The 25,069-nt window shown below is 50.6% G+C and overlaps 1 protein-coding gene across 1 annotated transcript in view; it reads right to left on the bottom strand.

Moving 5' to 3' along the window:
* Window positions 1–294: 294 nt before the first annotated feature.
* Window positions 295–25,069, bottom strand: part of RFTN1 (raftlin, lipid raft linker 1) — a 204,953-nt gene continuing 180,178 nt past the window's right edge. Inside the window, exons 8-10 of the mRNA XM_033431989.2 lie at window positions 11,770–11,873; window positions 9,427–9,508; window positions 295–1,691 (exon numbers count right to left, since the gene is read on the bottom strand). Coding sequence (XP_033287880.1) covers window positions 1,284–1,691; window positions 9,427–9,508; window positions 11,770–11,873 — 594 coding nt within the window. The 3' untranslated portion in view covers window positions 295–1,283. The remainder of the gene's footprint in view (window positions 1,692–9,426; window positions 9,509–11,769; window positions 11,874–25,069) is intronic.

The following is a 25,069-nucleotide window of genomic DNA, read 5'->3' as shown; positions in this document are numbered from 1 at the left end:
AGAAATTGACGTGGGGCTTCTTGTTTTAAAAAGGTACTTGTCTCCACCACCCCGGGGTGCTGGGAGATGGCCGTGCCCTGACTTACCTGGTGGCACCTGAATCCCGCTTTTTGTCTTCTTTCTACAAATGACGAGAAAGCAGAGCATGCTCAGCTGGCTCCGCTGCTTCCACAGAAGCTTTGATCTCTACTCCAAAGCCATCCAGCTGCTGCCAGGAGTTAGAAACTTAGGAAGCGTGAATAGGGGACACGAGGCTATAGGACTTGTCGCTGCAACATGATAAATACTCAATACTCACAGTGCACTAAACTCATAGATGATTTATTGCTTTAAGTAACTAAACAAGAAAGAGAAGAGACAGGATGTTGGTCAAGACGGTTGACACTCTCTCCAAGGTTTGCCAGCTGCATCTACTTAAAGCCACATTCTGGACGATATAAACACATCATAGCATACATGGGAAGTGACTTGGCTAATGACACATGATTAAAATAGCACGTAACAAGGGCTCGCCGCCAGTCGGTTTGCCTTGAAATGACAGAAAGAATGTGTGTTCATGTGATGTGCTGAATACAAAATCTTTAAAAAAATTTTTGGCATTAACACTAACACAGAATACTTTCTTGGACATTCTGCAAGAGTGGGTACACACACAGAATTACCTCTTCATTTTCAGATTACCAGTATCTATGGGAACACTTGGAGAAAAGCCAGGAGGTGGGGCACCTCCCCTCCCAATGTTAATTTTCTTTGCCAAAGCAGCAAGGTCCGGGGGGGTTAGATGGAGAAAGGCAGCCCGACTGGGCACCAGGGGTTGTTACAATCACCAAGTAGCTGCAGCAGACAGCACGGGCTGGACACGGCCATCTCGGGGTGTGGGGATGAACAACTCGGCCTTGACTTGTAGACAGGGAGGCCCGGGGATTTGGCCCGAAGGCCCCCTGGAGGCTCTGGGTGGGGGTGGGCACAGGCACTGGACGGCCCAGTCCCTCCCTGGAGGAGTGGTGTGGAGCCGGGGCTGGGCCTCCAGCCCGCATGTCTGGAAGTAACCTGTCCTCTTGTGTTCTAACACCAGGGCCTTACGACACATTTCAAATGGATGTGCAGAAACCAACACTGTCAGGGAGCCAGCTCCTCCTCGGAGGGCTCAGGTAAGCTCGCAAGGAGAGGGCAAGCCAAGCCGAAGGGTAACATGTGACACCAGGGCACATCAGCCCCCAGCCCAGCTGGCACCGTGCCCCAGGTCTGCCAGCTCTTCACGCCTCAGCACCACCTGCTGCGCCTCAGTTGTCCTCTGCTGCTGCGGGCTCTGCAGCCACCTCCTCAGCATCCCCCTCCCCGGCATCCTCTCTAGGATCAGGACTGGGGTGCCCAGTGCAGCCCCCTGCCGGGGCGGGGCTGTGGCCGAAGGGACCGTTCTGCACGGCCCCAGCCTCCACCCAGAGCTGGCCGTCAGGACACAGCTTTTCTCCCGGGACCTCCGCCTGCACAGGGACCTTCACCCCGACGGAGGCCCAGTCCTCCTGCTGCAGCCCCGGCACATGGTTTTCCACGTCTCCGGCTTCGGGGAGCTGGTCTTCTGGATTCCTCTCATTTTCCTCTGCCTGCTGCTTTTCTCTGGCACCGAGTTTACCTCTGGATTTCCTCATCTGCCTGTTGTGCATTTCGTCTCGGGAGAATCGCCACTGAAACTAGAAACCAGAGACGATGGGGATAAATACATGCATCCACTGTGAATCTAGAGCTTCCCCTGGATGTCTGTTTGCATTCACGCCCACGTCACTTCTGGCAGCAAGACGCAATGCCCGGTATTCCCGGAGCAGGGCATTCCTGGCACCAAACCGAATCACAGCCCAAACGTCACACCCACCCAGAGCCCGCCGATCCTGCCGTGGCGTGTATTTTAGACGTGGATTCCAGGGTTTTGTAGGGGACGAGGGGTATTTCTTTCAGCTGGCCCCATACCAAAGGCCTGGGAAAGAAGATGCTGAAATCCTATCGTTTGGAGGACCAGGATGGGTGAGGGGACACGGGCCTGTTCTTCCTAAGTGCCAGGGCTCCGGCCACTCCTTTCCACTCTGAGCAGCTACAGATACCACGCACTGGTCACCGCCTCATCAGATCACCCCAGCCAGAAGGGCACTGAACCCGGGTGCTCAGGTCCCCCTGTAGGATGGGCAGGCTGACCGCCCCCAGCCAAGCTCCTCTCTGAGTCCGGCCACCTCCCCAAAGGTCTCACTCCCTTCTGGGGGCAAGCTACGACCAATGACTGGTCCAGGCATGGACAACGGCCCATCCTCCTGTTTCCAACTCTGGGCAACTCTAAAAGACCATCCCTGCTCCAGAGCTACGATCACAGCCCAACATCTCCCTCTGCCCACTCCTGTGCCCTCCTTCCCCAACAGGTGTTATTCCCAAGGGCACTCCCCCTAAAACCGCATCCAAATCCATCTCAGATGCTGCTTCCCAGGGAGCCCCACCTGCATTTCCCTGTGGGACAGGGAAGTCTATGGAGCTCAGAGAGGATCAAGCGCACAGTCAGCAACAGAGCTGGGCAAGGACGGGGTCACATCAAAGCCGTGGAGGGAGACCGCCCACGTGAAGCGTCCACCGCCCCCACCCCAGACTGGCCTGTGTTCTCATCTATACAATGGGGGCAGTAACCCTAACTTAAATCAGGGTCGATAACTTTTTCTGTACAGAGGCAGGTAATAACTATTTCAGGCTTTGCAGCCTTATGTTCTCTGTTGCAGCCATTCAACTCTGCCATAGCACAAAAGCAGTCATGGGTAACACGTGAGCAAACGGGCATGACTGTGTTCCAATAAAGCTTTATCTACAAAAACAGGCAGTGGGCCGGATTCGGCCTGAGAGCCGTAGTTTGCCAAACTCTGCCTTAGAGGGTATTTATTTCGATTCAATGATGCAATAATCCACACAGCAGGCTTAGCACTGTGCCCAGCACACAATACACCAGTGTGTCTGCCGTTACCATTACTGACACAAGATGTGAGTCCAGAAGGTCAGGGATGCCATCTGTCCTCTGCACCCCTGCATCCCTGGGATACAGCATGGAGCCTGGCACAGAGAAGGTGCTCAAAACCTTTTGTGAGATGGATGAATGGAAGGACGGCAGAGCCCGGCCAAGCTGGCCAAGCTCCCTGTTTCAGGGGAGCCGGTCCTGGAATTTTAAGAGTCAAAACACAGCTTGGGGCTTAGTGAGGAGTTACTGGTGCATCCACACATCAGGTCTGGCTGATCTCCAGAAAAAGAAATTAATTTGAGGGAGAAAAGAGGGGGAAAAATTCAAAGTCCTGCTGAGTCTGCTGACAGCAGGAGCTGCTCTGGAGGAAGACAGTTTGGGAGCCTGTGTGCTTGGAATAAATCCGGGCGAATGAGCCGCAGCAGACACAGAAACGTGAAGGGTAGTAAAGGAAGACTCGGAGAAATGGGTCCCTGTGTTTACAAAAGAGGGATGCACTCCTGGGTAACAACGCAGCGAGAACTGTGGCCTTCTTCCACTCCCCAAACATAAGGGGTCCCCCAGTCTTCCTGAGCAAAGGCCCCTCTGAGCCCTGCCATCCTGGGGCCCCGGTCCCCGGTGCTCAGAGTCAGAGGCCGGGAGCTGCGTGCTGCACACCTGGGGTGACACCAGCCACAGGGTCCTGGGGACGTGCCAGGCCCAGCTGTGAGAGGCACGGAGAACAAGAGCGAAGCCCCGAGAGTGCTGGGTGGGGGAGGACTGGAGTCAGGAGGCCCCGGGGAGAGACGGGTCTTGCTGGGAAGAGAATCGGGGGCCTGGACCCCGGGCAAGGGCCTCGGCCACCCCGCAGGTGCAGCTCCGGGCCCCAGGGACACGTGGTTGCGCTTGAAGTTCCACTTCTTTCTTCCGTTTCATTTCTTTCCACTTGAGTCGCAGCACACTGGTTTCACCAAATATGGACTTAAATCTAAGCCATTCTGTGACTGAAAGAAAGATAAAGGGAGCCGTCCGTTCGAACGACTCCTGGCGAGGCTAGAGAGGGGAGCCCAGGAGGGCAGCTGCACCATCAGCGGAAAACCATTTCCTAAGGCTCTACCATGCATAGATAAATCTGAGTACTTTGCTAGGAAGAAGCAAAAATGTGCTATGTAAATTCTTAAAAATCTGCCAACTTTGTGGCGTTTTCAGTGGTAGAAGTCTACTTCCTCAAATAAGACATCTGCCTAAACACACTCAGGGCTCCGAGGCTGAACAAAACCTGGGGTTCATGTGTTGAGCCCCTTTTGGACAAGACTGGTAAATTTGAATATTCCATCAAAGAAGAGGAAAAAGAGTGAAGTGCGTGCTGAGGTTAGGATTTAACATTGATCCTGTCTTCCTCCACCCGCCCTCCCTGCAAATCCCAAATGAGTTCACCTACAGTGTTGGCTGGGTTTCCCCAGGGCACTCCTTTTTGGGGGTTCTCTTGTACGATGGCTGATGGACTTCCCTCTGGGGGTAGTTTGGGTTTCTTCCACCCAAGCCATGAGTTTGCAACAATGGACCCCCTCTGCAGGTGAAGTGGTGCCTCAGACCCCAATCCAAAGGCACCCACTTCAGTAGACACTGCCAAGCAGGCATCTTGGGGCCCCCTAAAAACCAGTGCAGGACCAGGACCTCTGACCTCAGCACAGATGCTGCAGCCTCCAGTGCCAGCCCTGCATGGCTCTTGGGTACCAGCTCTTGGGTACCATGCAATCATGCTTCATAACTGCTGCCTTGTCGTGTGCAGAAGCTGCTGCATTTTAATCCCAGCCCAAATGGAAGAGCCTTTTTTTTTTTTTTAATGGATGCCTCCAAACAGACCCTCTGCATTTTGCATGTTCTTAGAAAAAGGCCAGTCAAACGGGCCTATATATAGCGATCTGAGAGGCAGTCAACTCTCAGAGAAGCTAGAGGAAGTTTTACTTTTGCCAAAAAACTGGGGAGATTGCTTCGGCTGAAAGGCCCTAAATGCTAAGACACCAAAGCATTACACGTAGTGTGGTGGCTAAGACCCCGGTTCAAACCTCGGTTCTGGCATTCGTTAGCTGTCTGTCTTTGGGCAAGTTATTCATCTCCAAAAGAGCTGCCCCTGCCCCCAGGTCTGGGTGCACACCCCGGGGGCCAACCCACACCGTAGTGGATGGGCACAGCACCCTCTGTGGGTGGGCGGTGTATAGCTGTGCCCATTCTACCTGTGCCAGACTCCATCCTGGACCCTGGCTATTTTCTAATGCAAACCCGATGTCCTCTCAGAGGCTGCTCTTGCTATAAATAAACAACAGACTCATGGTTCCTCGGGTACCTGGCCATATCCAGTTTCCTGTAGAGGACACTGCATTGATCTCCTGATATAATACGACAGAAGGACACAGACTGGAAAGGGCCTGTGGCGGGCACACCAGCCACTTTCTCCAGGACCCTGCCTGGGCTGCTGGGCAGAGAAAGATTTGGGACTGTCCATGCCGAGCTGGATGGGAACTACTCCAGCCAATGTTTTTCTGTCCTTCGGAGTCATCCCAGAAAAATCTGCCAGGCCAAATGTCTTCGAGGACTGCACCGTTTTCTGTGTCCTCAGACAGGGAGTGGTGATGTCACTGACTCCCCAAGCTGCCCGGGGTCCCCAAGCCACCACAGCTGTCCCGGTGCTGCAGCCAGGTCACCCGGAGGCTCTGGCTGGAGCCTTCTTCTTTCCTTCTCTCCTTTTGAAGGGAGCATTCTCATGAAGCAGGGAAGTAGCAGTGGCCCAAACTCAGGCTCTATATAATCTAAAAGCTAAATGTTCTGAGTGTCTCACACTGGGACAAGCTTTCCCATTTCCCTGAATCCCCAAAGCGGTACGCTCATTAGGCATTGTTACCACCATTATTATGATGAGCAGGTAGAGGTTCAGAGGGGTTAAGTAACTCGCCCAAAGTCACACAGTCACAGTCTTTACGGAACAACCAAAACTACACTTGGCCCTTGGACGATGCAGGTCCACTTACACGTGGATGGTTGGCAAGGGTAAAAACTACAGTGCTGTTCGGTCAGTGGTTGGTTGCATCCTCGGGTCAGTGAACCTTGGATACGGAGGGCCCACTACAAATTACACTCGGATTAACCTCCACGTTGTTCAAGGGTCGACTGTATTTCAGATCCGAGGCGGTAGAGCTTTCCGTGCGCAGGCTCTGAGGGGAGAACTGTAGCATCCACAGCCTGAGCAGTTCCAGGGCGAGTCTCTGAACCCAACCAGCAGCTGCAAGTTGAGCAGGGTGGATGGGCCTTCCTGAGCCGGGTGTGTGTGTGGCACGTGAGTGTACTGCCGGTACCTAAACTGAGAAAAACCCCGACTAGCGGTCCATGCCAGAAGTGCGTGCAGAAAAGGAAAAATCCTCCGCTTTACAGCAGCGTGTGTGTCCAGAGCTCCACGTCAGCAGGGCTGGTGATTTCATTCACACATTAAGAAACCATCCGTATCTGCCTCCACTTCAAGTAATTTAGTGGGAAGGCAGACTTCTCCCGTGTCGTAGAAATCACCTGTTACCTTCCAAGGAGGTTACTATTGGCTTTGAAAGCCACACTCAGAGGTACCCAGAGAGGTTTCTTTCAAACAGTGAAAGGTCTTGACTGGAGGCTTTTGTCCACTTGGCTGATTGAAGAGGACTAAATATGCTGCAGCCTTGATGTTTGAATCTTGCAATCTCTTGTCTGAAATTTCAGTGCTAGACATACTGTGCATGTCCCGGGCTCAGAAGTTTGATTATTCACTCATTGATCCAGCAAGTATTTGTTGAGTACTAACTAAAAGCCAGGCACTGGGCATACAACAGTGAGGACCAAAAGGGTCTGTTCTCACAGAATGAACGTCTGATTCTACTGGTGGAGGATTGATCCCAAATAATTAGAAACGGAGAGGAGAGGAACGTGGCTCTTCCCAGTGAATCACAGAGGAGCCTGGCTTGGTCTAAAAGGAGAGAACACCATCCCCAAAAAATACAAAGGAAGAGAACATCTGGGGCAGAGGAACTGCCCAAGCAAAGGCCCTGTGGCAGCGAGGGGGCATGGACACGCATGAAGGCCAGAGTGGCTGGAATGCAGAAGATGGGGGCCCGATCCCACAGGGCCGTGTGGACCGCCGTACAGGCTTCCCTCTTTATCTTAAGAAAAACCCAAAGCTTTAGAACCATTTTAAGCAGTGGAGTGACACGATTCAATTTACTTTTTTTGAAAGTTCACTTTGGCTCTGAGTGGAGAACATATCTGAAGGGGACACCTATCATCAGGAGATCGGAGTAGTCCAGGCTGGTGGTGATGGAGAGAAGAGGGGGTTCCAGAGTGTCTAGGACCTAAAACAGATGTGCCTTAAGGACAGACTGAATATGGTGGGAAGGAGATGGAAGCACCGAGGGCGACCTCTAGGTGTGCGGGAGCCTCTGGGCCATGGAAGCGCTGTTCCTCTAAGGTCGGGGGGTGGGGTGACGGCCGGTGCGGGAAAGGGCAAGGTCACGAGTAGCCGCAGGGCAGGTGAAGCTGGGGTCCCAGGGGAGAAGCCAGGGCTGAACATGCAGAGGTAAGACTCGTTGACACAGGTGGTGAGTGAGATTTTCTGACTCTGGGGGTGGATGAGATTTTCTAAGGAAGAGGTGAGAGAAAATGGGGAGAAACGGGGCTAGAAATGAGGAACTAGGTGGGAAACCAGGCGAGAGTGGTGGGACAGCCGAGAGAAAACGGTGCTTCGAGCGATGGAGGGCATGAACGGTGTCAGTGACGCGGGGTCTAGGGCACGGTGAGGATGGAGCCATGGCCAAGGGGGGGGGGGGCACCGTCTCCTGGGAGCAGGACGATGACCCGTCAGCTGAGCGAGGAGTGGATGACGGGGGTGATGGGATGCTACAGTCCCCCCATCTGGGGCTGTAACAGTGAGGTGGCCTCCCCAGGTCACACAGAGGACAGTGCTTGTCACCCCAAGCCCTGGAATGAGCAGGTCTGCCCGGGTTCGTGCAGCTCACTGGGGGTGGACGTCTCTACCGACCAGAAAAGGCTGACTCCCACCTCCCTGGATTTCCCCTGAGGTACGCTGTTCTACTTTCTTACAGCAGCCTTAAAGCTCTACCCCTAACGTCCCCCTGCCCTCGGGTTTCCACTGGCTTGTCCCCTGGGTGAGATGCGCAGCCTTCACCAGGATCAAGCCACCTGTCTGTCCTTTGGGATCTGCTGGCACCACAACCAGGACGCGCTGGCAGGAAAAGGCAGCACCACGCCCTCCTCGTCAGGGCAAAAGCCGGGCTTTGCCTGGCGTCTGGCAGGAGACCTCGGCGGTGCTGCTAGAATGTCCCTGCGTGAATGCACGCGGCTCCACAGCCCAGGCAGAGCCGTGGCTGGTGGCAGCCCGGGGCCATCCGTCTTCCAACTGGTGGCTAGCTGCTCCTGGTGGGCAATGGTGGCTTCGGTGGCTGCCTCTGGTCCTCTGCTGCTGTCACCTGTCACCCTGGCATCTCCGAGCTTGGAGAGCCCTTCCTCTGCACTGCACCCCAGCTGGCTCCGGAGCTACTTCCTTGGCGTTCCTCCCACCAGCGGCCCCCACCTCGGATTTGTTGGCTGCAGAGGGGCTGCTCCAATCTGTTCACTTGCTTGGTGCTGCTGTCCGGGCTCCGTGTCCCAAGAACATGAGGAACCGCGGGTGGGGAGCTCGGGGATGGTGCCCGGCGAGGGGACGGGCGGGTCCGGTGGGCTCTGCCCCACAGTGTGGCCTTGTCCGTCACAGGGGGAGCCAGCTGGCTCCAGGGGCTTGGCAGGTTCCCTCGACTCTTCCCGAGTGACCGTGAACACGGGGGTGTGAGGCATCGGAATCATGTCACACAAGGGGAGGACTTGGCCTCAGTCTCAGGAAACACGGGAAAAACTCAGAACGGCCACGTCTCTCAGTGCCACTGTGTTTCTGGGACAGTTCACGTGACGTCCAGGGAGAGGGGGAAGGCCCCTGGCCATCCCAGGACAGCCTGGCCTGAGGACTCACTCCACAGGGGAGATGCCCTCTGTCTGTACCAGCCACTGCCACTCAGACCTGCAGGGCAGGGCCTGTGGGGAAGGTGGTCTGGCAGGTTCTCTCTGCCAAGCTCCCCAGACTTCTGATGTCCCAAGGGACCCCGGGCAGGGCAGGGCAGGGCGTCAACCAGCTTGTAACGAGATTAAGAGATACAGAGAAGCTGGGCGTGAGCTCAGCCATCCCAGCCCGAGTCACACTGCAGCTGCCTTCCCACTCCCCCTTCAGCCTGGTGAATGCTGGTGGCTTGGGCATCCTCGCAGGAGGAGACCAGCGACAAGGCCCCCCGGCGCCCTCAACGCCCCGGATGTGACTCATGTCGCCGAGGGGCTCAGGTGTCCCCGGGCTCTGGTGAGCAAAACAGAGCAAGCGAAACAAAGCATCCGAGGTCGCTCACCTTTGATTCCTTCTTCTTGATTTTCTGAGGTAGACACGGTCTCTGAAGAAAGACAATCTGCTTGGTGGATACGTTCCCCTCCCTGTAACACAGGCAGAGCTGAGAATGAGTCCTTTATACCTAGAGGAGCCCCGCACCTCACATGGAGGCCGCCGTCCTGAACTTCATCCAGGCCGGCTGCCCGTGGGAAGGAAGGTGGCCGCCCGAGAGTGAGAGGTCGGAGGTCAAGAAGCCCCCCACCTTCCCACCCCCAGGCCACCCACCCTTGCTTGCTATCGCAGGGGCCCAACTAAAGCTCTGTGTGCATCCTTGAAAGGCAGCTTCCTGGCTGAAAACCCCCTTTCCCGTGATGTGAAATGACAGCTACCATCTTGGCCAAATGCTGACAAAGTGGCCTCAGTGAATATCAGAGGGTGGAGGCCTCTTCCAAGTCTGGGAATGAGGCCGAGGAGGGACCTGGTTGGCCTGGGATGGGTGGCCAGTGAGGACCTGAGCGATTACAGGAGCTTGGGCAGAGGGCCTGGCTGCGTACAGGTCCCGGCCACCACCCTGAGTCACCCTTGTGAGCAGCGGGAACTGGCATTAACGAACGGGCTGGGGCACTATTCATTTTTATGGCACAGGGGGTGTGCCTTCCTCCCAGGAAGGCAGGCTCTCAAGGAGCTGCCTTTAAAGCTGCTAGAAATATTGTGATGGGGATCATTGTTTTCTGGCCACCGCGAAGCCCGTGCCTTCGGATCACTTTCTTAAACCTCTAGTTGGCAAACGTCTTCTCTGCTGAGGTGATGTGTCACTACATGGGGTGCTGGAGGGAAAGGAGGTAGAGGACACTAGCATTTTCTATTTTGTGCTCCGGCCGGGCTGGGCGATTGCACCCGGCGCTCCAAACAATGGGACCCCTACTTACACCAATGGGACAGGACAGGACAGCTCAGCTTGGTCAAGGAGCAGGCCGGGGGTCACACAGCGGGGATTCTGCCCGGTCTGTGTACTCTCCACTCCACCGCAAGGGTCATTTAAGGCCAGGAAGGTGGAGGATCATGGAGGTTTATTTAGAAGGTGGGACTGCTTGAGACAGAGAGACCGTCCCTACCCTCCGGGCTGCGAGCACAGAGCCAGCGGGGGCTTCACGTTCAAATACATTCTCAGGGGGGCTCTTGTCCTCTGGAACGGAAGGCAGGCAGCATTCTTAGTTGCATGGACTAGGAAACTGGCTCAAAGAAGCTACGTGGACTTGACCAAGGTAGACAGCAATCGGCTGACTCAGGACTTGGGTTCAAGCTCTGGGTCACAAACCCGGAGTTCCTTCCCCTCCACGGCACCACCCTGTGCCCACAGAAATCTTGGCCAAGAAGCAGTACGGAAATCTCCCGGTGGCGCAGGGCCCAAGGGCGGCTGCAGACTGGCTCCTGCAGCTGCACAGACCCGGGGGGTGGGGGACGTGATGAGGGCCCAGGAGAGGCACTGATGGGCGCCCACACTCCCGCCTCTGTCTGTGCTCTGGGGCTGCACCGCCTGCTGTCCCCCGGGTTACTAGGCTTGCCTCAGGCCGTCCATCACCTGCGGGCGTGAGCACGCAGCAGGACTCAGGTAGCGTGGGGCTGAGGGCCATGGGAGGGGGCACCCCCAGAGGTCAGCAAAGAGGTGGCCCGTTGTAGACTGAGGGTCTAGTCGCGGGTTCTGCCACTTGCTGGCTGTGTGGCCTTGGGTATGTGATGGAGCCTCTCTGAGCCTCAGTTTCTTCATCTGTAAAATGGGAACCACATCTATGCTTACCACCCCACAGGTAGTTAGAAGGACCAGCTTGATAGCAAACCCAAAAGACAGATGGAAGGGCTTTTAGGGTTGGTAAGACTAGGATAAGCCCACGGGCTCAAGGGACGGCAGGCAGAGCTGAGGGTGGACAAACGACCATGAATGTGAAATCGTAGGGAGGGCCACAGCCGGGGCTGAGACTCCAGGGCCTCACGTCCCCTTGGTGGGGCTACTGACCAGCTCCATGACCTTGGGCTAGTGCTTCAACCTCCCCGGCCACACTTTCCTCAGCTATAAAATCGGTTAAATACAACCAAAAAAATCCCACCTCACCTCACAGGATTTTTTGAGGCCGAGATGAGACTTTGCATGCGTGCCAGCAACGTGCCTGCCTAGCCCAGCTCCCCACGTGGGAAGAGGGGTGCTCCGGGTGGGGGGGTAGTTAAGACTGAAATCCTGACCCTGCCGTTTCCCAGGTAGAGAACTGATGTAACAGCACCAGACTCACAGGGATTCAATAAGTTACGCAAGGAAGAGCTTATGGGGAACAGTGCAAGTGTTCATAACAGTAATGATGGTTATTGTTACCTCGTTGTCTTGACGACAGGAGTTGGCAGCACACAGGTGAGTTGCCAGCCGTAGGCGGCCAGAGAGTTCAGCAGGGGCACGTAGTCTGTCTGCACCTCGACACCCTGGGGAGAAAGGCCACAGTCAGGGCTGCAGCTGCCTCAAGCCCATGACGTCTGAGGGACGGAGAGGGGACCGTCCAATCCACCAACCCAACAAAGCAGAAAGGGGCGGGATGCCCTGTAGCCTGGGGCCCTACTCCAGCTCCAAGAGCTTGGAGCCCAACTGCCAACATGGGACTTCTTTCCAGCCCCGACTCAGTCTGTGCAGTCGGCAAAGAGACAGAGCCAAAGGGTTGATCCATTCATTTTGTTTTATTCTTGTCTGGACAAATAGCCTCCTGTGAGTTTCACTGAAGAAACACCATCACTTCTCCTCCAAGACGTACCTAAGCCCATGACAACACCCGCTGCTTGGATGGTTTCAGAGCATCTTGTGGGGAGTTAAATTACATTTGACAAACGATCGAGTCATCTGCATCCAGCCACAGCGGCAACACACACACACACACACACACACACACACACCCTGCACGTGCACACAAACAGGGAGCTTCACCTGTGTTACACATCCTGCCGTAAAGGAGTAGATGAAAGCTGTTTCATTTGGAATCAGGGAGGAGCGGGGGGAGGGGACTGACGTTTGCCTTTCAATTTAAAAACTCAGTCCTGCCCCCACAGGGAGACAATCCCATTGTGAAGCCGCCAGCCCGGGCCTCACATCCTGCTTTCTCGAGAGGCAGGCTAACTTCCGACTCCAGCCCCAGCCCTCCCTGCGTAGACTCTGCACCCACTCTCTGCTCGGTCAGCTCCTGGTAATGGCTTCAAACACTGCTGACATGTGTGTAGAGTCCTTCCAGCGGAGGCCGCCACAGGACTCATTCAGCAAGTAACCTGGAGCCCAGGTGGGCTGGAGGTGAACGAAGGCACAGTCCTGCTGCTGGAGTTCAGTCCAGCAGAGGCCACGGCACAAACACGCATGTGACCGAAATACAAAACAGCCCACTGGCAGGGCCATGAGGCTGGACTGTTAGCAAAAAGATGGTGCGATTGTGGTCAGGGCAGGCTTCCTGGGGCTCAGAGGCTGGGTGGAGATGGACAGGCGGAGCTGGGGAAGAGGCATTCCAGGGGGGGCCTCAGCACAGACAAATGGCAGACCGTGAGGGGCCTGGAGCGCTGAGAAGAGGATCCCCCGGGAAGCGGCGCTGCTCAGAGGGGACCGCCCACGGTGAGGGGTTATCCCGCTGGAGGCCTTTTGGGGACAGAACCAGGGGCCAGAAGAGAGATGAGGGAACAACCAGCCCTGCTTCTCCCAAAGGCTTTTAACACTCCTATCACTGGGCATCCATCCCAGCGTGGTTACCGGGCAACCAACATACTCTCGGGGAGCCTCAACTATATAAAGTCTTGGCCTATGTCAGTGGTTCTCAAAGTGTGGTCCCCGAGCCAGCAGCATCACCTGGGAACTTGTTAGAAATAGAGTCTTGGGACCCCACCCAGACCTGCACAATCAGAAACTCTGGGGGTGGGACCCATGGGTCTGTTTTTTTTTCTTTTCTTAATTGAAGTGCTGTTGAGTTACAATGTTATATTAATTTCAGGCATACCCCATAGTGATTCAATATTTTTATAGATTATACTCCATATAAAGTTATTATAAAATAATATTCCCTGTGCTGTACATTGCATCCTTGTATCTTATCTATTTTATGCATAGTAGTTTGTACCTCTTAATCCCCTTTACCTATCGTGCCCCTCCCCCCTTCCCTCTCCCCACTGATAACCACCAGTTTGTTCTCTATATCTGTGAGTCTGTTTCTGATTTGTTATAGTCATTCATTGTACTTTTTAGATCCCACACATAAGTGGAAACATAAAGTATCTGTCTTTCTCTGTCTGACTTATTTCACTAATAAGCATAACACCCCCAGGTCCATCCGTGTTGCTGCAAATGGCATTATTTCATTCTTTTTATGGCTGCATAGTATTCCATTGTATATATGTACCACATCTTCTTTATCCATTCATCTATTGATGGACACTTGGGTTCCTTCTGTATCTTAGCAATGATAAATAATGCTGCTATGAACACTGGGGTGCATGTATCTTTTCTAATTGGTGTTTTCTCTTCTTCGGATACATACCCAGGAGTGGAACTGCTGGATAATACGGTAGCTCTATATTTTTTAAAGAGTGCTTCCAGTAGTTGAGATGCAGCTAAGTCTGAAAAGTACTGCCTAGATAATCAATTAGATTTCTACGGATGACAGAAAAAAGTCTGCAATTTTGTGGCCAGAAATGATCAGCTGTTAACTTTTGAATTTCCTCGAAAGGAAAGCTGTTACCTTTCCTTTCATCCTCCAGGAGGGGAGAAGTCGGGGGACTTTGAAAGGCTCTGCTCTGTTACTAATACTGGCTCAGCAGAAAGCAATGGAGGGGGGAAGGGGAGAAGGTGGGGGACAAAAGAAGGGGGGTGGGTGGGCAAGGGGCAAGGGAAGGAGGAGAGGAAGGGGAGTTAATGAAGGAGGAGAGCAGGAAGAAAAGGAAAAGAGAGGAGAGACAGGTACAAATACAACCAACTGACGGGAGAGGGACAGGCAACCCCACTCTGGCCCCGTCCCTGAAGCCCCCATTCAGGCCAGAGGCGGCAGCGGATGACCCAGCCACCCCTGTCTCTGCTGGTCCCCGGACACACGGGACCTCCCTTCCACCAGTTACGGCCAGTGTCCCTTGTGCTGGGCAGGGCCCTCACCACCTGCTGTGGCAGCTTTATCCTGAGAACCCGTGCCCCCATCCCTGCATTCCTGATTTAAAGAGAAGAGAGAGAAAATGGTCCATCCACACTCAAGCTCTGCAAGGTTAAGATTACTTCGGTCTACCAAGAATAACCTTCCCACTTTATCAAGCACTCTGACAAACCAGCCACAGACAGTCGCCATGGCAACCAGGACAAGCGTGGTGCTCACAAAGCCCTGAGTGGCAGGATGGAGTCCTTTTATTGGTGCCTGTGCCCCGGCCGGGTTTTCTCCTCGGGTACCCAGCACGGCGGGACAATGGGCACCCCTGAGGCCGCCTGACCCGCCTGCCCAGACAGGCCTCGAAGGGCTGCTTCTGCTTTGCTCTATTTTATTCCCCTCATTCACCATCTTAAAGAGAAAGACGGCAGGATTTCTCCCCGACAGCTTTTCCCCTCAAGGTAGGGGATGTCAGCCAGAGGGTACAGAATCATAAAGACTAAAAGGAAGAAGCGAAAACACAGCAAAACATGACCCTGCTTGAGAGAGCTGAGAGTTCAATCACAAGTGTTCCCAGCCGGCTGTCACAGGACGGGTTGAAAAGTAAAATACAAATGGTAGGGGGTGAGGTGTTTCATTCTGCCAGACTCTCCCACTCCAACCCTCTGGGCTGGTCTTGATTTAATTAACGGTTAATGTGGTTTTCCACAAGCACCTATCAAAGCCGGTTTGCATATTATCAACACAGTCAGAAGACGACATTTCTAAAATATGACATGAACTCCATGCAGTCAGTGGAAGAGGCTTTCAAGTCCATTAGCTGAGAAAGGTGGTCGGAAACGCATCGGATGGAAGGCTCTCTTTGATCTGCTTTTCTGTGACACTCCAGTGAGGAGAGAAAAGCACAAACAGCACTCCAAAGCCAGCCCGCTTATCAAACGAAAAGACATTTCTTTCTGGGAACAGGTGCAAAAATTTTAATTAACTCTCCACTCTCCTGTGTGGATACGTAATCTCTGATCACACCTGGAGTGTTAAAAAAAAAATGAAGCATGTCCTGTGGTTCTTTGACTTGTATAAAAGGGATTCATTTGTATTTATGGCTCTTTTTCCTTTGTTCCCTGTAATTTCTCCGTGGTTGCAAATCCACTAAAGACACAGGCATCCGACACAACTTTCCCTTACCCTCCCAAAACAGAACAACACGACGTAGAGTTTGCTAAGAAATGCGTGTGTCTTTTGATCCTTTCAAAGATCCTTTGTGCAGGGGAATATTAGGAGGTAACACATTGGTCCAGTGAGAAAGTTTGTATCCTGATGGCAGTGTGCTCTTCTTTTCTTCTCCTTGTTTCCATTCTGGAAGAATCTGGGAGAAAAACAGCTTAAAAGATGATACTTTGCTCCTTATTCATGACTGTGAATGAAGAGAGGAATTCAATTTCCATGTCTGAAAAGTATGCAGGACTTCTGGGCTGGTCTCCACACCTGAAACAATGATTGGAGACAACCACCAGCTGGGTGCTTCCCTTCCTTTCCCTTCCCTTCCCGGAGAGGGCATGTGAAGCCAGAGGCCTGCAAGAGTCTTTTGTAAGATTGCTACCGAAGCACTAATGCCTAACACTAATTGGCAGGGCCTGTTTATAAACGATTTCCTTACTTATCAATTTTAGGTATCTATTGATTTCCTACCATGGGAAATGAAGGCTTAGAGCTCCCATTCACATTTCTTACTTTCTCCTTCCTGATGCCCCAAATGGTTAGAATATAATTTTAATTAAATCAAAAGTCTGTGTTTGTGTTATTGCAAATATTGCTGGGTCAAGTAATGTACTGTGACCACACCTTCTTTTTTTTAAAAATATATTTATTATTAATTTAAATATTAATATATTTATTTAAATATATTTATATTAAATATATTTATTATTATAATTAAATATAAAATAAATATATAAAATATATAAAATATAATAATTATTATATTATAATTATAATATTATTTATATTAAATATTTAAATATATTTATTATTAAGTCCTTTATTTTTCCTGGAGTTAACTGTGGCCTCAGTTTATTTCATCTGTGTGGTTGTACATGAAACCATCACTAATTCATTCCACATGTTCCAACACTTCTTCTTCCTGCCCATCAATAACTATCCCATGTACCTAAATATATTAGTTCTACTTTTTTCCACTTGGAGACATAATTTCTGGAACTTTCTGTACGCTTGCTTCAATCTGGTGTGGATGCTCCCCAGAACTGTGTTCTCCCTCCACTACTGTCTATGGCTGGTGTCTTCTCTGTTTTGATTTCCTCCTCATTTTGCTGGAGCATATCCTCTAGTGGCTCCCTAGGAAACAATGCCCTGGAAGTTATTTGCATCCCCGAACTCCTAAAAATGTCTTTGTCTTCACTTTTAACTAAGTTTGGGTACAGAAGTGTAGGCTGAAATCTGTTTCTCCTTTAACACTTTAGAAGTATTGCTCCACTAGCTTCTAGATGTCAGTATTGCTATTGTGATATCTACTTGGATTACCAATACTTTGAGTGTAATCTGTTGTGCTGCTTTGGAAGATTTTAGGATATTTTTCCCCATGAAGTTCCAGAATTTCACAACATGCCTTCGTGTGTGTGTGTGTGTGTGTGTGTTTACTTAAAGGGCTGTACACTCAATGGCTCTGCACTCAAAGGATTCTTGTCCTTTGGCTCTGAAAAGTGTTTTGGTTTTCTTTTATGTTTTGATAATTTTTCTCTCTTCCATTTCTGTCTTCTTTCTTTCTGGACTTCCTATTAGTCGAAACGTAGGACTGATATGTTAATTTTATTACCTTTCTTTCCCCCTGTTTTCTTACTTTTTAAAAATTTTACCTTCTGAAAGATGTCCTTTATTTTGTTTTCCAGTCTTTTTGTATGTTTTAAAATGTTCTGGTGCCCTATTTTCAGACCCCAAAGCTCTTTCTTCTCTTTTGAGCATTTCTTTTTTATACCATCTTGGTTTTGTTTCACGGATACATATATTCTATAAGTCGTTTCGTCTGATCCTTGAATTATCTCCGCAGTCACCAGGTTGCACAAGACAGAGGTTGGAGCCAGGGATCTTACCACACTGTGTAAGGACTTCACCACAATGCCCCAGTTTTCAGCTCTGAAGTTCACCTCCCACCATCCTGCAGTGATTTAGGCTTTGAAGACCAGAGCTTTCCTCAGGATCCCTTCCACACCCAGGTGCCGCTTCCTCGACTTTGCTAAATTAATCAGCCTTCCTCCACGCACCTTCCATCTTCTAAAAATCTGTTGAAATCACACATCTTCTACTTTCTCTTCTTCCAATCTTTTTGTTCTTGTGGGTATCTATCCATCCACCTATCTACATGCCTATCTGTCTCTATGTCTCTATCTATCTATCATCTATCTTCCTATCCATCCATCCACATACCTACTTACCTACCTACCTATGTCTCTATCCATCTATCTATCTATCATCTAAAGTCATTTTTCATTATTTGTTGGAGTTCTGTTCTATAATGTTGCCACAAACACTGAATTAGCAGATACTGAACCACTGTTCCTGGGGAAATACAGGGTTAGCTTCCTGTTAGCCTCTGGTCAGATTTGTAACTCACGCCTGAACAAAGCTTACCTAACACACATATTTGCCCCATAAGGCACATCTCAGCCTTCCTGTTCTTAGGAACACAGGACAGTACTGCACCACTATGCTTGGGGGCAACTTTATACAGTGAAATCACCAACAAAAAGCACAAGCATGTGAAAAATGTGGCACTAAGTGAAATGGGAACAGGACACTTGTTTACAGCATGACAGCTGAAATGAGAAAGCTTAGCTGGGAACATGCATGTCAGCAACATAATTTTTTTTTTGCCACTAAGCATACATCTGCAAGTGACTGTGAAAGCACCAAGAGTACTGATTTGGGGATTACAAATAAATTTACAAATAAATCTATCATTCTTTTAGTATCAGTTCACTGGGATTTTTCAGAAGAGAGAAGAAATAGCTACCTATGTCCAACTCCCCACATTTAACACAATTTTATTAATTTTTAAAGGGCCTACTGGAAGCCATTTCTAAACATCTTAGAATCCAGAAAACATAAAGAAAAAATCATAAATTTGGTGACATAAAACCCCTACTGCGTGACAAACGACAAGCTATGCAAAGGCAAGAGACAAATGACAAGATGGGAAACTATTTGTAGCTCAAATTACAGTCAAAAAAGTAGCTCCTAAAAATTGATAAGAAAAGAAATCCAGTAATCCAAATTTTAAGATGGGATGAGGCTAGGAAGAGAGTCACAGCAAAGGAAATTCTAATGGCCATAAACCAGAGGAAAATATACTAAATCTCACAATAAGAGAAGTGCAAATCAAAACTACCCTGTGATATCATAGTTTCACCTCTCATATTGGAAAAACCCCAAAGTTTGAGAACTACTTAGCTGACAAGGCTGTGGGGAGGCAAGTATTCTCATACATGGCTGGCAGGAGGACAGATTCAACCTCAGGGAGAACAATTTGACAGTATCTCTCAAAATTACAAATACATTTACCCTCTGACCCAACAACCGCACTTCTGGGAATGGATCCTGTATATAAAAAAATGACAAATGTACAGAGTTATTCACTGGAGAACTGTTCACAATGGCAAAACACTGGACACCACCTGTGTCAATCAGTGTTGGGCTTGTTAAATAAATAATGCTGCATAACAACATAATGGGTAATGGCTGCTCATGTATTGAACCAAGGCATATGGGACAAGGACCACAATGAGAGGGAATGATTCCTATGGTAGAAAGGAAAATGCCCACTCACTCCCCCCAAATATGTCTACGTCCTAAATCCTGGGGCCTGGGAAGAGGCTGTCTTCTATGGTAAAAGGGATCCGGCGGATTGATGAAGTTAAGGATCATGGGATGGGGAGATGAACCAGGTGTGTTCAATGTGATCAAAAGGGTCCTTAGATGGGAGGCAGGAGGCGGGTCAGAGTCAGGTAAGGAGAGGTGAGGATGGGAACAGAGGGCAGGGTGCTTGGCCACCAGCAGGTTGGCCTCTAGAAGTTGAAAGCAAGGAACAGATTCTCCCAGAAAGAATGCAACTCTGCCAACCCCTTGATTATAATCCCTTACGACCCAGTTTGGATTTTTGGCCTCCAGAACTGTTAAGAGAATAAATTTGTGCTGTTTTCAGTCACTAAGTTTGTAGTAATTTGTTACAGCAGCAACAGGGCACTCATACACAGTCTAAAGCCAGGGAAAGGTTAGATGAAAATGAAGACTTGGGGGCATTGGCCAATACGGGCGGAGAACAACTCAAGGAGGGGTGAGGCTGGCTGAGGACTGGGTCTCCTGGGGAGGGGAGAGCAGAAGATGATAAAGAGCCCTGAACTGGGAGGAACTGGCTGGAGGGCAGCCCAGGGTAGGAAACACGTTTAAGAAGAAAGATCCACACCATCTGATGTCTTGAGAGGGCAAGCATCACGGAGCCTGAAAAACCATCTCTGGATAGACCGGGAGGTCTCAGGAGACCACAGCCAGGATGCTTCAGGAGGGAAGTGGCTGGCACATAAACACGTCCTCAGGAAACCTGGGGTCTGCCTTGACGTTGCCATGGCCAGCGGAGACCCTGGCCATGACGGCACACAGGGAAGATAAGAGTCATGCTCTCAGGTGATAGAAAGTAGAGATGCAAGGGCAGGGCAGGAGAGGGGAATGCCAAGCTGGAAAGAAGGAACATTTCGTCTTCATTTATCAACTGGAAAGTAGGGGCTGTAACACTGCGGCGGTCTTGCAGAAAACTCCACTGAGCCCTTCAGTATCGCCAAGGGCACGGCTCTACCAGGTACCACTATTCACTTATGACTCTCCACATCCAGCCAACCTGGTTCTGTGCCACACACCTGGGAAGCGAAGATGTGTGAGCCTCTTCTCCTGCTGTAGGAGATCCCGGTCCAGGGGGTGGGGAGAGCAAACATACAGTCCCTCCCCAGGTGCAAGCCACCATGAGGTGTGCTGGAGGGAAGGAGAGAGGAAGGGAGGCTGTGCCACTCGTCCTCTCTGGGGAAAGGGCAAATCCATCTGAGGCCAGTGGCAGCTGCAGCAGCCCTGCCTTCCTGGCCCCCATCCCCCCACAGGCCTCCTGCAGGACCACTGCCTCTGCCAGCAGAGGGAGGGGCAAGGATGCTGGGGCCGGCTGGAGATGTTTTCCTCTTTGTTTTACACACAATGCCCCAGAAAAACATTTTGCTGATATGTAATTAGGCCAACATAATAGAGCCTAAGAAAGCCTTCCGTCTCATTTTAGACAACTTCGGCTTTCATAACGTTCAAAGAGAATACGTTTTAAAAAAAAAAAGCTTAGCTCTCAGATATAGAAAAGGGGGCAGAGGAAAATACATGCAGTGTGTGGAAAGCTTCTTTTCTAGGACTATTTACCCACCCCTGCTGGTTAATTCACATCTTTGCCTGATTTTCTCTCCCATGCGAGAAAGGCAACAAACTCTGCAGCCCTATTGAGAGCCCAACAAAATAATAATAATGACTGTTATTATTATTCGAGATACACTGTTCGCAAAAAATGGCCTCAATGATTACTTCCCTGCCTCTAGGCCTCTTTACGGCATTCTGCAGCTCCTCCCATAAAGAGGCAGAGTCCACTTCTCCACCCCTTGAGTTCAGGCTGGGCTTGTGTCTTGCTCTGACCAACAGATATGGTAGATGTGACATCATAGTTCTAAGCCTAGGCCGCGAGTGACCTTGCTGCTTCTATCTGCTCTCAGGGAACCAAGGACAAGCCCAGGCTGGCCTGTTGGGTGATGAGAGTCATGTGGCCCAAGCAACTAGCAGACGTGAGAGACGCCATCTTGGACCAGCGAGACGCCAGTCGACCAGCCAGTGACACAGAAGCAGAGTGAGGTTAGAGGAGCCCTGCTGAGGTTAGAGGAGCTTAGCCCAGATCAGCAGAATCACCCAGCTGACCTGTGCACTCACTACAACCATAAAGCTGGTTATTTCAATTCGCTAAGCTTCGGGGTGCCTTATTCCACAGCAGAAGCTGATAGATTATGATTATTCTAGGGAGAGCCAAATAACCCAGCAAACCTCTAGGAGGGAAATCGGAGTGAAAGTCACCTAATCTGATAAGAGAGAAATAGAATGTAATAGCTACTACTGAATGGAGCTCGGGGTTTCTAATTTCTCACCGCTCTCAAAGCTGGCACACCACGCCCTCATCTCCTACATGCCAGATACACTGTGACCCGGCATGGCATCGCAGCCCTGAAGTCTCACTTACAACAAGCTACCGTGAGGCCCAACACTGCCACCAGCATACCCTGGGAGGGAGAGATTAAAAACCCACACAGGGGGAGAGCGTGCTCGCTCGAGATGCTGTCCGGGCTCCTCCCAGAGTACCACGCATGCCCAGCTGGCAGGAAAACCAAACCTGCAGTGCAAGATATCACTCTTCTAGATTCTAGGCCGGGTAGGTGATTTGGTCCTGGGATGTGCAGCTTCGGGAGAGGGGTTAGGGGTTATGGGGCGGAGGGACAGGAGATGCATGCACGCATCAGAGCTGCCTGCTGACAGGCGCCTGCTCGACAGAGAGAACCACGCCAGGTGCATGACAGCCAAGGGCTCCCAGATTACGCTGCAGGCAAAGATGCTGGACGTTTCGAGGTTAAGGGGGCACGGCGGGGGCAGACTCTGACCATTAGTAGGCGAAGATGCTGCTGCCGTGCTGAGCGTAAACAGTTAAGCGACTCAAAGCCGTGACATCCTGCGGGCTGCTCTGCGGGACCTCATAGTGGGAGAGCGCGAGCCTTGCAACCTCCAGAAGCTGACATTTCACACACACACTGAACGCATCGGGGTGAGCGCAGCCTCTCCGGCAGGCAGACTTGGAAACAGCTTGGTCTGATAACAATTAAACAAGAAACATTTTCGCCGTCCAGGGACTTGCCAAGTCCCTTCCGCTTGCTTTGAGGAGTGAGAGGAAATTAGACTTTCTGGGAATAAATGGGATCTGTCACTTTGTCTTTAGACAACAGGAGATGATCATAGTTTTAGCCTTTCTTATTTTTTCCCGTATCTACAACCTAGAAAAAAGAGGATTTAAAAGGAGCTTTCCCACAGTATATAATTAAAAGGGATTTACTCTGGAGTGGGGAGGGGGTGGGGACGTGTGTCAGCAAAAACTCTCGAACTTAAAACTACATCAAAGTTATCACCTTCCACTACAGTGGATTCCTGACTGCTTACCAATAATCATAAAGCGTTAGCCCAGATGATGTCCCTGAACAAAGGCTGCTTCAAAATCCCAGCAGAAGCGGCAATGGAAGTTAAGGGTTATCCCACTGTCGCTGGCCCAGCAGCACTCGGAGCCACAAAGCACAGTCACTCGGAAAAGATAGTAACGTTGTAGAACATTCAGCACAACACATTTTCCCTCCCCGACTTTCTCCATCTGGTAAATTCAAGGGGCCACGGTCCCACTTCAGCGTTCGGTCAGTATTCTCTCTGGTCAATATTCTCTCGGTGGTGACCCAATTGTTAGCCTCTTGTTGCCATGGTTACCAGGATGCTAACTGGACCCTCTCCCTCAAGCCAAATTATGTTGCACGAGTCCCTCAGTGTGTCCTCTGAGGACCCTGCTCCTGGTAAGGGGACTTCTACTAGGGCTTCCGAGGTGCTGGGAACCACTAGCGGGAATATCCAGCCTTCAGGACACGTCAGACCTCTGACTGTCAGCTCCCCTGTCACCAGGGTTCTTCCATTCTCTCTGGTTGCCTGCTCCACTACAGCCTGGAGATAGATGCACCAGAGCCTGTCACAGACGCACTGTTGGGTTTCCATCAGCATCTGGGTTGTGACCCACCAAAGGAGGAGCTGATGAACAGAAAACCAAGGTCAAGAAAATGAAAACGGCCTCAGTGAGATCAGCCAACTCTACGTGGGGTCTTGAAGAAAACCCCCCTATTTCCCCCGTCCCCTGCACTATCACTTCATCATACTGATCACTTCTTAACACTGATTAGCTTATCTATTTACTACTATCTCCTTCACTGGAATGCATTCTCCACAAAGCAAGGGGTCTGTCTTATTCTCAATGAATCCCAAGCAACTAGGGAAGTGTCTGGCACAAAATGAGTCAATGAATGAACGCACCTTCCCTAGCATTGCTGGGGTAGGTTCTGCCACCGCTGTCTTATATGCTCAAAATCTCATCAAAATTGCTGTAAATCACATCCAACACTAATGAGACGTGAGTTTACCATTAAAAATGGGAGTTAATCTGTCAGGATGTTGTGGTACCATCCTTCTGACCTTTCTGTATGTGGAAGTTGGAAGTATATTCATGAATGAAAATTAAAAGCAGAACCACATTGGTCACCAACCACTAAGGCTACTGGATGCTTTAGCAAAGATTGGTAAAATTATTAAACTGGCCACACACAAATCCATCCCCATCCTGCATTTGTGCCTCTGCACTTTGGTGCAGATGGTCCTACCAGGAGATAATATCTATCTCACCACCTCTTGAATCTGAGCTTGGTTTTGTGACCTTCTTTACTATTAACAGGATATTAACAAATCAATAGGCTATTAACAAATATGATGCAAACCAAAGCATGAAATAAGTAAGCTGTCACACTGGGGCTCTCAGGCACCCTGTGACTTTCCTCCTGTGAAGAAGTCTGGGCGAGCCTACTAGATGTTAAGATACACAGGCCCTTCTGGCCCCAGCCAACAGCCAGCCAACTGTCAGACACGTGAGTGAGGCCAACCCTGGATCCTCTGGCCGTCACCTGATGTGTGAGAGAGCCCAGGAGAGGTCAGCTAAACTGCTTCAGAGCAGAAGAACTGCTTAGCTGACCCAAAGAATCATGAGCTCAATAAACAGTCATTTGAAGCTGTGAAGTTTGTAATGGTTTGTTATACAGCAAGAACTAACTGATACAGACTGGAAAACAAAACATCTACCATTTAATAGAGACAAGTCTACCTGCTTCTTTCAGTGTGACTTTGTCTTCATATGGGAGGGTGACTCTGCACAATTTTGTAGCCTAAATCGTTTTTTGTTTTTTTTTTTGCGGTACGCGGGCCTCTCACTATTGTGGCCTCTTCCGTTGCGGAGCACAGGCTCTGGACGCGCAGGCTCAGCGGCCATGGCTCACGGGCCCAGCCGCTCCGCAGCATGTGGGATCTTCCCAGACCGGGGCACGAACCTGTGTCCCCTGCATCAGCAGGTGGACTCTCAACCACTGCGTCACCAGGGAAGCCCTAAATCGGTTTTAAATAGGGTGATGTCTTTGTGATGATCCTCACATTCTTGACCCATGTCCCCTTCTGGACAGCATCAAGCATTTTTGAGGTGAAATCAAAAGTAAAACTTGTTTCCATGGGATATAAAATAGCTAGCTTTAAAAAGTATGGACCTTTAAGCCAAAATGTGATATGAAGCACAATGATAAAGCTAGAGAATATTCATGATGTACAAGAGCAAAA

Source organism: Orcinus orca, chromosome 5 (genome assembly GCF_937001465.1).
Source record: "Orcinus orca chromosome 5, mOrcOrc1.1, whole genome shotgun sequence".
Taxonomy (NCBI): Eukaryota; Metazoa; Chordata; class Mammalia; order Artiodactyla; family Delphinidae; genus Orcinus; species Orcinus orca.
The sequence above is the reverse complement of the archived record's forward strand: the minus strand, read 5'-3'. Positions and strand labels throughout refer to the sequence as shown.